Source organism: Perkinsus marinus, assembly GCF_000006405.1.
Source record: "Perkinsus marinus ATCC 50983 genomic scaffold scf_1104296974312, whole genome shotgun sequence".
Classification (NCBI taxonomy): domain Eukaryota; phylum Perkinsozoa; order Perkinsida; family Perkinsidae; genus Perkinsus; species Perkinsus marinus.
In genome coordinates this window covers 153,873-166,250 of record NW_003201162.1, presented here as the reverse complement: position 1 = coordinate 166,250, position 12,378 = coordinate 153,873, and the positions used below count along the sequence as shown (strand labels likewise).

At 48.2% G+C, this 12,378-nt stretch overlaps 5 protein-coding genes and 3 non-coding genes across 8 annotated transcripts in view; 4 read left to right on the top strand and 4 right to left on the bottom strand.

Moving 5' to 3' along the window:
* Nucleotides 1-34: 34 nt before the first annotated feature.
* On the bottom strand, nucleotides 35-106 carry Pmar_PMAR016914. Its single transcript has one exon. It is a non-coding gene; the product is annotated as a tRNA-Trp (tRNA).
* An 81-nt stretch (nucleotides 107-187) lies between these two features.
* Nucleotides 188-259, bottom strand: Pmar_PMAR016913. Its single transcript has one exon. It is a non-coding gene; the product is annotated as a tRNA-Trp (tRNA).
* Nucleotides 260-340: 81 nt separating this feature from the next.
* Nucleotides 341-412, bottom strand: Pmar_PMAR016912. The gene has a single exon. It is a non-coding gene; the product is annotated as a tRNA-Trp (tRNA).
* Nucleotides 413-877: 465 nt separating this feature from the next.
* Pmar_PMAR016911 (conserved hypothetical protein) lies at nucleotides 878-4,440 on the bottom strand. Its single transcript, XM_002765905.1, has 19 exons — nucleotides 4,296-4,440; nucleotides 4,154-4,253; nucleotides 4,059-4,108; nucleotides 3,892-3,999; nucleotides 3,762-3,841; nucleotides 3,603-3,713; nucleotides 3,458-3,550; nucleotides 3,124-3,190; nucleotides 2,866-2,977; nucleotides 2,593-2,818; nucleotides 2,452-2,540; nucleotides 2,302-2,403; nucleotides 1,993-2,106; nucleotides 1,814-1,949; nucleotides 1,640-1,768; nucleotides 1,441-1,592; nucleotides 1,309-1,398; nucleotides 1,095-1,260; nucleotides 878-1,045 (listed from the first exon to the last, which is right to left on the bottom strand). The coding sequence occupies exons 1-19, from the start codon at nucleotides 4,421-4,423 to the stop codon at nucleotides 891-893; spliced, it is 2,208 nt and encodes a 735-aa protein (XP_002765951.1). The 5' UTR covers nucleotides 4,424-4,440; the 3' UTR covers nucleotides 878-890.
* An 801-nt stretch (nucleotides 4,441-5,241) lies between these two features.
* On the top strand, nucleotides 5,242-5,868 carry Pmar_PMAR016910 (hypothetical protein; the record flags this gene model as incomplete). The annotated part of the gene is made up of 1 exon (XM_002765904.1): nucleotides 5,242-5,868. The coding sequence occupies one exon, from the start codon at nucleotides 5,242-5,244 to the stop codon at nucleotides 5,866-5,868; it is 627 nt and encodes a 208-aa protein (XP_002765950.1).
* Nucleotides 5,869-6,393: 525 nt separating this feature from the next.
* On the top strand, nucleotides 6,394-6,995 carry Pmar_PMAR016909 (cell adhesion molecule, putative; the record flags this gene model as incomplete). The annotated part of the gene is made up of 1 exon (XM_002765903.1): nucleotides 6,394-6,995. A coding segment is annotated over one exon (602 nt), but the record flags the coding sequence as incomplete, so codon positions are not given.
* Nucleotides 6,996-9,277: 2,282 nt separating this feature from the next.
* On the top strand, nucleotides 9,278-10,246 carry Pmar_PMAR016908 (conserved hypothetical protein; the record flags this gene model as incomplete). The annotated part of the gene is made up of 1 exon (XM_002765902.1): nucleotides 9,278-10,246. One exon carries the CDS (start codon nucleotides 9,278-9,280, stop codon nucleotides 10,244-10,246), a length of 969 nt encoding a protein of 322 aa, XP_002765948.1.
* Nucleotides 10,247-10,438: 192 nt separating this feature from the next.
* The window catches only part of Pmar_PMAR016907 (10 transmembrane domain, possible aa transporter, putative), a gene marked incomplete at its 3' end in the record, with an annotated part of 2,066 nt that continues 126 nt past the window's right edge, over nucleotides 10,439-12,378 (top strand). Inside the window, exons 1-4 of the mRNA XM_002765901.1 lie at nucleotides 10,439-10,537; nucleotides 10,583-10,690; nucleotides 10,896-11,048; nucleotides 11,114-12,378. Coding sequence (XP_002765947.1) covers nucleotides 11,188-12,378 — 1,191 coding nt within the window. The 5' untranslated portion in view covers nucleotides 10,439-10,537; nucleotides 10,583-10,690; nucleotides 10,896-11,048; nucleotides 11,114-11,187. The remainder of the gene's footprint in view (nucleotides 10,538-10,582; nucleotides 10,691-10,895; nucleotides 11,049-11,113) is intronic.

Below are 12,378 nucleotides of genomic sequence, written 5' to 3'. Positions count from 1 at the left end.
TTGTATATTTCCCTACAACTCGTAGTCTATCATATGACCCCGGCACGATTCGAACGGACAACCTTCTGATCTGGAGTCAGATGCGCTACCGTTGCGCCACAGGACCAAGCCGACGATGTACAGCATCCTCCAAAGAAAACATGCAGGTGAGTATTTTGTATTTTCCTACCACCCGTAGTCTACCATATGACCCCGGCCCGATTCGAACGGACAACCTTCTGATCTGGAGTCAGATGCGCTACCGTTGCGCCACAGGGCCAAGCCGACGATGTTCAGCATCACCCAAAGGAAACATACAGGCGAGTATTTTATATTTTCCTACAACTCGCAGTCTATCATGTGACCACCACCCGATTCGACCGGACAACCTTCTGATCTGGAGTTAAATGCGCTACCGTTGCGACACAAGGCCAATCTGAGGATGTACAGCATCCTCCAAAGAAAACATGCAGGTGAGTATTTTGTATTTTCCTACAACTCGTAGTCTACCATATGACCCCGGCCCGATTCGAACGGACAACCTTCTGATCTGGAGTCAGATGCCGACATTGTTCAGAAGCCTCGAGAAGAAACATGCAGGTGAGTATTTTGTATTGTCGTAGAACTCGTGGTCTAGCATATGATCCCGGCCCAATTCGAACCCACCCGAATCGCTAATGTCCAGTAGTGTATGTCTACATATTAAACGATCCAGAGAGTTTCTGGCAGGAATCTGTGGAACGAATGAGAGAACTTCAGCGATGAGAGTCAACGCCATACGGTGCATTTGTGAAGTTCTGATAATCATGATAATCTACCCAACTTAACAACTCTGAATACCATTATTTTTAACTCTGCATTATTCAGCGTTGAACAAGTCTGTGAGGAACTTTCCAAATAAATGGAATTAATCATCGACGAACCTCACTCGGCCTTCGCTGCGCGAGCTCAGTATCGATATCCCTAAACTGCCGCGTCATCGGAGGATACAAGAAAGGCCTCAAGTCAAATCTATTGTCATCAGGGGAATATGCCTCAGCATGATACGAGGGAGTCAACACAGTGCCTGCGTCACAACGATGCTACACGCTCCTGCAACGACTGTCGCTCCTTACACTTATGCCTGTTCCTGCAGTAGCAGTTGAAGAAGTGCTTCACCTTATCTGCAACCTCGTCCGCACTCTCATCACGGCTTTCACCCCACATAACTCGGAGTTTATGGAACATTTGCACAGGACCGCAGCGTTCCATCTTGCGCAGTCGGCCGAACCAGCCCAGTTCCTATGCAACAGAGAATACACCATTAATCCCCATCATTCAAAAGCCCACATTGTAGGTCATGCCCATATCAACCTCATCGAGCTGTGCCGGTTCACCCTCAACTGTAGGCCGCAACTCTGCCGTTGGAGGAGCTTCAACCTTCAAAGAAGCACATATCACTACCTCCACAAGAGAACTTACGATTTCTGCAAGAGCTGGGTACCCTAGGTTAGTCGATGCCCAAACAAGAAAGGACTTGAGATCTCCCTTAGAGATGCTGCCTATGGGATTGATGTCACCCGATGAACAATCATACTTCGTTAAATAACCACGAAGTGCCTCGTCGACATTCCCTAATAGGATATCAAAATACCCTCGAAAGACCGCGAACACGCTCTACCAGTGGAAAGTACGAGTAAATAACCTCCACGCCTCCTAGCGTGTGGAAGGAGCTGTGCCAGCATAAACGACATTACCATCCGACTTCGAGCTTGGATATTCTGCAATGCCATATCAGTGGTCCGAGTACCTGACCATCCCCCCTATGCAGGCCAGCAGAAACCCAAGAGCTCACCTCCCTGTGAGAGATACTTCGGAATGAGCCCCTCGTCGACCTTTCCTTCCTCATCAGTAATGACATAGTCCGTAAAGGCCTCCTCAACAGCATCACAGATGTTGTCAATCATCACAAACTTGTGGTAGCTGCCGACCTAAACATACACATGCAAGACTCGCTCACCGTCAATGACCTACCTGATCAGCGATCCTCTGGGCTAGGTCACGAGTGGCCCCTCCCGAGTTCTTCGATGCTAGATATGCTGTGTGGATGATGCAGTGAGCAAGCTCTTGGGCAGTCTTCGGGAGCACCTTAGAGTCATCAATACTTCGAGTTTCGCAGAGTATGTTGATAATGATAAATATTCGTTCTGTTCGATACACCTCTTCTGAACTTCAAACTCGATCCTCGGAATGCTGTTGAAGCTCAGTAAAGGCCTATTGAGCACGCCTCCGCATAACGCGACCAGTGAAAGTGAATCATAATTGGGCCACTAACGTTACCACCTCAGATGCAGTAATCCGCTTCACGTCCGCCTCAACTTGCTTATCGCCTTCCACAAGGCGTTTCATGACCAGCTGGCACATGGAACCGCATATGGCCAGGACCTGAAGGGAATCGATATCAAACCAGCGAACCGCCCCCCCCTTCCTTACACTAGCACTGTCCGCTCCACCCGAGAGCGGTATGAAAAAACCTGAGGCCCCGCTACGACGAAGGTAATCCCAAAGCCAACACGCAGGCCCTGAGGAGAGAAAAAGGTTGTCAATCAACACGAGCCTATGTCGCAGTCTCACCTTGTGCTATTTCCTCCATAGGATCGCAGACTATTGGTTTCACTGGAAGATTCGCCGATATGAATCTACACTTCAACGTGGGACAATTACCCAGCGGAACAGCATTGTACTTATTGGCGGGGTCGCAGAGACGAAAGTCTCTACAGTGAACCCGAGGTATTCGTGAACCCGTCAAAGCCGCCGCCTGAGTGCACCTGGACTTCTTACTAGCACGATAAGAGCGGACCTAACGATATCATATAACTAACAGATATAAGATGTATGAAGCAATACCTCCTCAAGATCGACATTAGCGGTGATGACCTCGATCTCCTTGATGGCAAACTGTGACCCTTGAGCACGGACTTCACCATTCACGGCTATCAACGATGAACCATCGAAGTACCTACAGATATTGGGTAGGGGATATGGTATCGCTACAAGATGTAGAAATGTCCGCACGTCTTGCGATGTACTAAGATCATCAACTGTGAGTCTAGCAGTATTTCAATTAACTCGACGACCCTGCAGTATGCAAATATCGAATATTACAGTCTCCCGCCATCACAACCCATTGAGTTGGCATATAAATATACTCCTCCTGACTTGGACGTAGCACCTAGAGAGAAGCCCATCAAGATTAAGCATAGCCCAGTGAAACATTGGAAAATATGCACAAGTTCGACTACAGGTGCTGGTGAGAATGTGAAAATTCGGAAGAAATTTCGGGAAATTCTACAAAATTCTCGTTATTCATACGAAATCGGATAAAAGTGTACAGGAACCAACAAAGATTGCGCAAAATTTCCTCGAAATTTCCATATTATCACCAACACACGTAGTTGAGCATGTACATATCTTCCCACACTGAACCCAGTAGCGCTACCCGCAATCAGTTTCAGACGCTTCTTGAGCTTCCTTAATTCATGATGTGACCCACTACCATTGGCGATGATATCCACACCATCAAGGGCCATAACTGAGAGCAACATCGAGTCCAATAGCGTAGCCACATTGTGGGCGAATCTTGCTTGTATGAGGGTTCTCAGGTGCCCACAGTTCCTCACAGGCCTCACAGCCCACAGCACAGTCCGCCAGTTGGACAACACCAAAGCCGAAGGGACATGATTGTTGTCGAATATCTGAGACATACCATAAAACGCCTACATTACACACGGTGTATGCCCTACCAACAGGTTGAGCCTCTCGGACTATATCGGGCAGGAGCATCTCCTCGAGGCCTCGCTCCATCGGCCAGGGTGCGAACCACCTACCTCGGCATTAGTGTGTGATTGTTAATGCATATGCTTCCCTTAGTACCTGGACTCACGGTAATTACCATCATCTGCCAAGAGCATTTTGGGCCGCACTAACAGCACACGGCCACGATAGAGGAACACTCGACAGTTGTAACCGGTCGACTTGAATCTGAGAACAACGACCACGACTTCGCCGCCGCCGACCACCTCATAACATCCCAGCATTACAAAGCTGGCATTCCTATGTCCAGTAGCATATCCAAATTTGAGGTTGCCGTCTACAAAACCAACATATAACATTGAGAGGGCCGCAGTCCTATTACGATGATGTGCGCAAGAGACTCCCAGCAATGATGGAAAGTGTCCGTCTCAAGGAAATGGTCTTCACAACCATAGCCAGAGAGCTCCAATTCTGGACCCGTACTGAAGACGCCTCGACAAAGACGTTTTGTCCTGTCTACTTACCGGAACTTGGCATTTTTCTCATGAGCAATTCGTATGCTTTCAATAACCCTTCTCTCGTTGCCGTCGAAATCGAGAGCCCATTGGTCCAAGTTGCAAGTCGCGACCACAGCCATCAACTGGCCCACCATTAGAAAGCGGATATTCTACTTCTATCCCTCATCGATGCAACTCGAGGGAGAATTTCCCCGCACTGGTAACGCAACTCTACTACTAATCCAGCAGAAGAGCACATGAACTATAGAACATGTCAAGACTCATGTTTGATACTCTTCTGAAATTGACAGAAAACGATGGTGGAGCCGCTGTGTGTAGCATCCCTATTTCGTATGATTCTTCATAACAACAAGAACAGTACTGTTGCCCATTCGTATCGTTGCCCAACTGCATTGTAACACGGCTCATAATTTTAAGGAGACAAGGGCACCTACTTACAATAGGATTGTGCGCGCGTGCCGCTGTCCCACAGGAACAGTTCTAGCGTATTAATTTGAGACAGGGAGTGATCATAGGTGGTTGAACCTTATGGCAAGTAATGGAAACACACAGTTGAGTTACTCGCCTTGGGTGGAAGCCTGAATTGGAACGGGCTTCGGCTGACTGAAGTAGGCATGGGTCAACTGACGATGTCTCAGCAGTCCGAATAAGCCACAGCCTGATCGAGCTCCCTGAAGATTCGTGCAAGCTCTGATAGATCTGACCCTGCCCTTGACCATAACACGGCAGCCCTGTAATGGCCAAAATTGCATAAATTTTACACGTGGCGCGGCAAAATTAGTGGCAGGAGAGTAGTTGAAGAGGAATTTCAAGTGACTACAAGTTTTCAAGATTTTGTAAGCTAGCGTGTGACGCGGCGCACGTAAGTTGTATTTCGTTACTTGAAAACGATAGATATTTGAACATCATCATTCCTGTAGATTTTCGTATCATTTTCGAGAGCCCTATCTCAATGGCAAGACCAAGTCCTTGTACCACCACCACCAACGGTGAAGTGGCAGTCCAGGACAGTGACGAGGGTACTCCGGTGAAAGCCGATATTGATCCATCCCCCTCTAAATTGTCCCGAGCCAAGCCCTATTGCTTTTGCTGCTTGCGCTATGGTTTCGCGTGCCTTGTTGGTGCCATTATCGCTATCGGTATTGTTCTTATCATCTTATGGCAGTACGGACTGCTAGGTGGGAAGGGCACCAACAGGCCAACGGTCATCGACTTGGGCGATCTCCCTTATCCTATTGCCACTGCCGGCTACACCTCGCTTAACCTTACCCTTACCCCAGTGGCTTCTGCCCTCCAATATAAGCCCAAAATTTTCTTGGTAGAAACTCAGCCAGCGCGCGGTGGGGGAGACGCCAGACGTTTCCTCGCCGACACATTCACTGATGGAGCCTGGACTGTTGCCTTACGTGCGAAATATGAATCGAGGCCAACTACGGCAATCCTCAATGGCATGTCGCCGTCATCCTCGGTCGTAGTGAGGTACAGGATTGAGATGGATGACAATCGTGTGAGTAGTCCGTCAGTCGCTATCGTGGTAACGACTCTCACACCAGCGGCTCCTTCAGTTCCCGGTGAGTAATGCGTATGATGCAACAACAAAGGGAACGTTTTCTTAGGTCTATCAGCATTTAACACATCGTCTACGTCGGTATCGGTCTCGATCGTCCCTCCTATGTCTAGTCATGGCTCGAACATTACCCGATATGATCTAAGATATGCGGTAATCCGCATAGTTCTTCTCGCCAAGTGCGCTTTTTGATTGTTTCACGTTCCTCAGGTCTCGTCCGGTCAAACACCCACCAACTGGAGCTCGATGACGGTCCAAGCTGCTGATGTATCCAAAGTAAATACAAAAATAACTCACAAAATAGCTTTATGGATCTGTTTAGCCACATACAGTCTCTGCTCTGTCACCTGAGCAGACTGTTCTTTTTACCGTCACTGCAGTGAACGGCGTAGGTTCGAGCCCCGCATCCTCCACTTATACAATGAAAACTGATGCTACTGGAGCCAGTGCCCCAGCCAAGGTAAACGATATTTAGTTACTTCTCCTCCAGTCACATTGCCTACGTTTCTCTCCATAGGTTGGTACGGTTAGTCCGAGTCATATCACATCAAACTCTGTTGATCTCGCTTGGCCAGCCACCAATGATCACGGCGCAATGATCCTCCGATATGTGGTGTCTATCGATGAACATCGCACTGTGGATGTAGATGGTCATCGCCTAAACACTACCATTACGGATTTAGCAAGAGCTTCCTCCTATACGTTCAAGGTCCATGCTGTGAATTCTCATGGGAACGGTGAACCGTCTGATCCTATCACAGTGAAGACCAAGGATACTTGCAGTGCGGATCCTCCAAGTCAACCAACGATTCAGGCAGTGTTCTCCGATGGTATCAGCATTCGGTGGTATCCTGCTACTAATCCTAGCTGCTCTCTTGAAGTCACAGGTTATCGTGTCATTTACGCTGATGGGAGTGGTGTGGCATGCTCTCCTTCAGCTGGGCTCAATTTCTGTGATATTACAGGCTTGTCTAATAAGAAAACTTATTCTGTAAAGGTCCAAGCTGAGAACTCGGCGGGCTGGTCTAACCTCACGACCCCAACCATCATCGCTCAAACCCTGGATAGGGCACCAAGTGGCATTGGGTGCAACACGAGGGATCAGGTCCGTTGGTGGATGTCGGTTCAGAACAACGATGGTAGTTCACTTTACTATGACGGATACAAGTTTACCAAGGAGATGGTATCTTGTGCTCAGAATACACTCGCAGATATCGACAAGGACGCGGAGTGTCTGACTGCCTATACTCGGGATCCCGGTCGCACTCCCTTCGGTCTAAAACCCCTCAGTGGAGTCTGTGCTAACCTCATGGGGGTCCTTGCTGATTGTGGTAAGCAACACTGCATCGCAGAATGTATTAGCGATGCTGGAAGCGCTGGTTGTTTGGAGTGCAATCGGAAACAATGTATCCCAGCTTTTTATTCAAACGGTGGTCTAACACGTTCGATAGCTCCTGAAGATCCGCGGTCAAGATAAGAGCGATGAGGAATACGTCATTTTTTCCAAGCGACGTTGTTATTTCATTCCGTATTGTAGTCTATACGAAAAGTGTTCAATCAGGAATACTTGCTCGACTTTGTTCGGGTTGTAGTATCTTTTTGAGGAGGTTTCGACCATTTCAAACGGGTTGATTTCCCTCAGTCATTCAATCGGATAGATCTTATCGGTTCTTCGCGCGGTTCGTGGCTGCTCAGTGATGAACTTTACTTAGTACTTCTGTTGAACTTATTAATACAATAATTGACGTTCTCTCGTGTTGGGCACTACATGTGGGATAACCTTCACCGAAAGATGCAGTTCACGTCAGATATGATACCAATGTGTTCGAGAGCGTGTGAGTCTGTGTCCTACTGTATCTCACTTCGCGTACAGCGAGATGATGGAAATACATGGGAATCAGACGAAACGTCTCGTTGAGGATACTCGACATGGATTATAACCAAGCTCACGCGTGATATTTGCGTATAAGGATTATAACTATCGCGGCCCCCTTGCCGAGAGTCCGAGATGAGTTTGACGACGCATTATCCGCACTCCTTGCTCATGGTAATGCGTCCCCTTTGCTATGGCATATCTGCTCCAAGCGATGTAATCTGTCTTACTAATAGTGAAAGCGATCTCCGCGCCGGTCGAAACCAGAACCAATTTGATCGTTCAGAGAAAGTTGATCCTCCTATCTCGTGCTCCGGCGAGATTGATTGTACCAAGACATATCTTGGGATGGCATAGGCGCCCCGGCCAATGAAATTGATTGCACTGAGGCTTATCTTGGGATGGCATAAGCGCCCCGGCCGATGTAATTGATTGCACTGAGGCTTATCTTGGGATGGCATAGGCGCCCCGGCCGATGTAATTGATTGCACTGAGGCTTATCTTGGGATGGCATAGGCGCCCCGGCCGATGTAATTGATTGCACTGAGGCTTATCTTGGGATGGCATAGGCGCCCCGGCCGATGTAATTGATTGCACTGAGGCTTATCTTGGGATGGCATAGGCGCCCCGGCCGATGTAATTGATTGCACTGAGGCTTATCTTGGGATGGCATAGGCGCCCCGGCCGATGTAATTGATTGCACTGAGGCTTATCTTGGGATGGCATAGGCGCCCCGGCCGATGTAATTGATTGCACTGAGGCTTATCTTGGGATGGCATAGGCGCCCCGGCCGATGTAATTGATTGCACTGAGGCTTATCTTGGGATGGCATAGGCGCCCCGGCCGATGTAATTGATTGCACTGAGGCTTATCTTGGGATGGCATAGGCGCCCCGGCCGATGTAATTGATTGCACTGAGGCTTATCTTGGGATGGCATAGGCGCCCCGGCCGATGGAATTGATCTTACTGGAAGCGAAATAGACCACTGCTTGAGTAGTCCACCGCAGTAATATAGTCCAATAGTACTCTACCTCTTTTATGAGCGCTATACTGAGCTTCAATACTAGAGTCGAAGCGCTTGAGTGAGATCTTGAGAATGTCTATTAGTGATTAGTATTCGTCCGGGAGCGTCCCCACTAGATCTTCCAGTACAACTGTGATCTGCAGCTTTTCGGGCGTGCGCTTTCTCCGTTGGATTCTACGGGTCGGAGCTAGGGAAGATAGTTTCTACTAGCGTGTTGATTTCTTAGTATCGCTCCATGGTATTCACTTTCATCCACGGAAGCTACCAATGTGCTGCGGTGTTTCGTGTAGATATTATCTTAATCATAGTGGTGGTTAATTGTCTGTTTTGGTCGAAGGGGCTTGTAGCTCAGGTGCCAACATTTTCGTTATTTATCCGATCAGTTACTTGTGTTCGACCTTCTGTCAGCTCTGCTGTGCTTGTGGCCTTGAGTATTGTTCCACAATCTGAGGGGTACACGGATTAGCAGCCTGTTGTCAATCTTTTCAATTTTCAGAAGCTACATTTCTCTCCCTTAATAATTATGTCAGCCCCTGCCGCATCCGCGACAACCACTGCGGCCCCTGTGCCTTCTCAGAGTGCTGCTTTGGAGCAACAGCGTAAGCAACTCTCCGCTGCTGATGTCCTCAGCAAGGCCACCGCGGCCGCCTTCCGTGGTGGCATTGCTGGTGCCTCTGCCCAGGTCGTTAACGTGTTCGCCCTCATGTGGATGCGTACTACCATGAACTATCAGTATCGTTATGGTGGTCATCTTGGTGAGGTCCTCAAGAAGCTCTACTCTGAGGGCGGTGTTCCTCGATTCTACCGTGGTCTCGTCCCTGCTTTGATCCAGGCCCCCATGTCCCGTTTCGGTGATACTGCTGCTAACGTTGGTGTGTTGGCCCTTTTAGATAACACTCAGGCTACTCAGAATATGCCCATCGGTGTAAAGACTGCTTTCGCGTCTTGTGGTGCCGCATGCTTCCGAGCTTTCCTCATGCCTATTGATGCTTGGAAGACCACCAAGCAGGTCGAGGGTGAAGCTGGTATGAAGGTTCTCATTAATAAGGTGAAGACTCACGGTATCACCAATTTGTGGCATGGTACTCTCGGTGCCATGGCCGCCACCTGGGTTGGTCATTACCCGTGGTTTGTCACCCATAACACTTTGAATGCTCACTTGCCTGAATTCAACTTCAAGCATGGCAAGTATGTGCGTAATGCTCTGCTCGGTTTCTGCTCATCCTTCGTGTCCGATTGCATTTCGAACTCCCTTAGGGTGCTCAAGACCACTAAGCAGACTTCCCAGGTCCCTCTGAGCTATCCTCAGGCTGTTAGGGATATCGTCGCTAAGGACGGTTATGCTGGTCTCTTCGGTCGTGGCCTTGCTACCCGTATTATTACTAATGGTATGCAGGGTATGTTCTTCTCGGTTATGTGGAAGGCCTTCCAGGAAACTCTCGATAACAGGGCCAAGGAGAAGCAGCGTCAGGCCTTGTTGAAGTCTGCGTAGGTAGGCAGCTGTCTTGGACTCGTTCTCTAAGATGCGCCTTGAGTCCATGTGGAGGTTAGTGTTTAGTAACATTACGGGTTGTCGGCCCGTCAGGTTCACACTTATACTCTTTTCTGGAATGATTATCCTATCGTAGTAATGAGTCGTGTTCAGTGTCATATTGTGGGAGTGGGTACTGAGTTGTGTCATTTTAGCTCGACGGCATGATTTGTTTTATTGATGAGTTCTACTGCGAAAGTTGACAGATCGTCAGTGGGAAGGATAAGCGTCTTAATAAGAGTCGTTAATGATGTACTGTCCATTAGAACGTTGTGTAGTTATATGGGGTTTATCTAGGCACTCATAACTACCTTGGGGAGCGATGTTGCTGTACTTGGTTTCCTGCCCATGATGGCTGCTAAGCGACAGTCAGCAGTCTCCGAGGAGTGGGAAAGGGCGTAGAAGGTGATAATGGACTTCCCTAGGTATTTGGAGGCTCTTGTGGTGGTTGGTGGTGAAGTCTCTGTGAGATTGAGATAAGGTAGCCGAATGTATTTCGCAAGACATTGCCATTGAGATGGGGCTTTCGTGAACGTATTATAAGTATATCAGAATAAGAAGGATTTTGTTAGACTCGGTGTATTCGGAAAGAATGTTTTTGGTGTGGTAGGAAACTTCAAGGTTTACCCCGTCACGACGCTCGATATTGTCCACAGCAGAGGTTTCTTCAAGCATTCACCTGCGGAGAGCCACAGGTCACCACCATTGAGTAAAGTGTTACCCGAGCAGCGAAGAACAGTTGAAAGATCTTAACACTGTTTTGGTAATGTTCATGGAAAACGTATCTGTTGGGTCGAGCGAGCGCGTCATGTTTGTGCATGCGTGCAGGTCATGTTCTTCAACCCCTCGAGAGCGTTATCATACGCGTCACCTTGAGTACGGTTTATTTTATTACCTTATTGATGCCTAAGTCGGGTCCGGCGGCTTTCGCTGGTGGACTAGAGTCGCCTATTGCAGAGAAGGGCTACGAAACGACACGAGATAGACCTCAATGGAACTGTTTGGTTGACCTTTTGCCAGCCGGCTCACAAACGGCTGCTGTGTTCAATGTGATGAAGGCTACGTTGGGAGCGGGAATTTTATCTCTCCCATTTACTATGCTCTCTGCTGGCCTTGTTCTTGGGCTTATTCTCCTCAGTGTTATGGCTGGGTTGTCTGTTCTTTCAGTGGGACTAATCGTGAGGGTGGTACATAAGAGCGGCCGAGATACGTATGAGGAAGTAGTTGATCTCCTTTTTGGTCGACGATGGGGATTCCTTTATCAGTTGGCTATGTTTGTCTTTTGCTTCCGCACAAGTGCGGTGTATATAGTTACTATCTACGACATTGTAAGTCCTGTAACAATTCATGCCTTCGGGAAAGATCCTGAGGTGTGGTATGCAATAATTTTGACAAACAGGATGTACTTCAGTGTGTTGGTAACAGTGATAGTACTGCTCCCTGTGTCGTTAATGAAGACTATTAACTCTATTCGTTATCTAACTCTCACCGGTTCCCTCTGTGCATGTTTTCTAGCGATAACATCACTGTACGTGGTGACACGCTACGGTGCGGCCACGACTTTCACTTCGGACATGCTATGGAAGCCTTTGAACGTGTCGTCACTTGTGAGTGCATTCAACACGTACTTATTCGCCTTTGCAAATCAGCCTAATATACCTGAGATTTTTACCGAACTTTCTACTCCTACACCCCGCACTATGCGCAAGGTTACACTCATTAGCATATTCTCGGTCCTGCTACTCTACGCCGTGGAAGGAGGTCTATTCCTCGTTGCCTATGGTACGAATACAAAGTCCAACATCCTCACCAGTCTCGGTGATAGATTGAATGAAGGCGACTTGGTGGTCGCTCTAGCATTTCTGATGACGGCAGTGACGGTCGTGAGTTCATTTCCTCTGAATATCTACCCTGTAAGAATCACCATTTTACACTCCCTACGACCAGAGAGGAATAAGACTGTGATTGGTATGGTTGTTTCTACTCTAACTGTCGTCTTAGCTCTCTGTGTTGCTATTATTTTACCCGATGTCAACGTTATTCTGGGCGTGGTTGGAGCTATGGCCGGCTCAGTGATATGCTTTCTAACTCCG

Coding starts and splice junctions, on each gene's coding strand:
- Pmar_PMAR016911 (XM_002765905.1), bottom strand. CDS start 4,423: ATGGTGGGCCAGTTGATGGCTGTGGTCGCGACTTGCAACTTGGACCAA. Junction 4,000..4,058: donor GACATAGGAATGCCAGCTTT/GTAATGCTGGGA, acceptor CGTTGTTCTCAG/ATTCAAGTCGACCGGTTACA. Junction 1,950..1,992: donor CCCAGAGGATCGCTGATCAG/GTAGGTCATTGA, acceptor GTGTATGTTTAG/GTCGGCAGCTACCACAAGTT.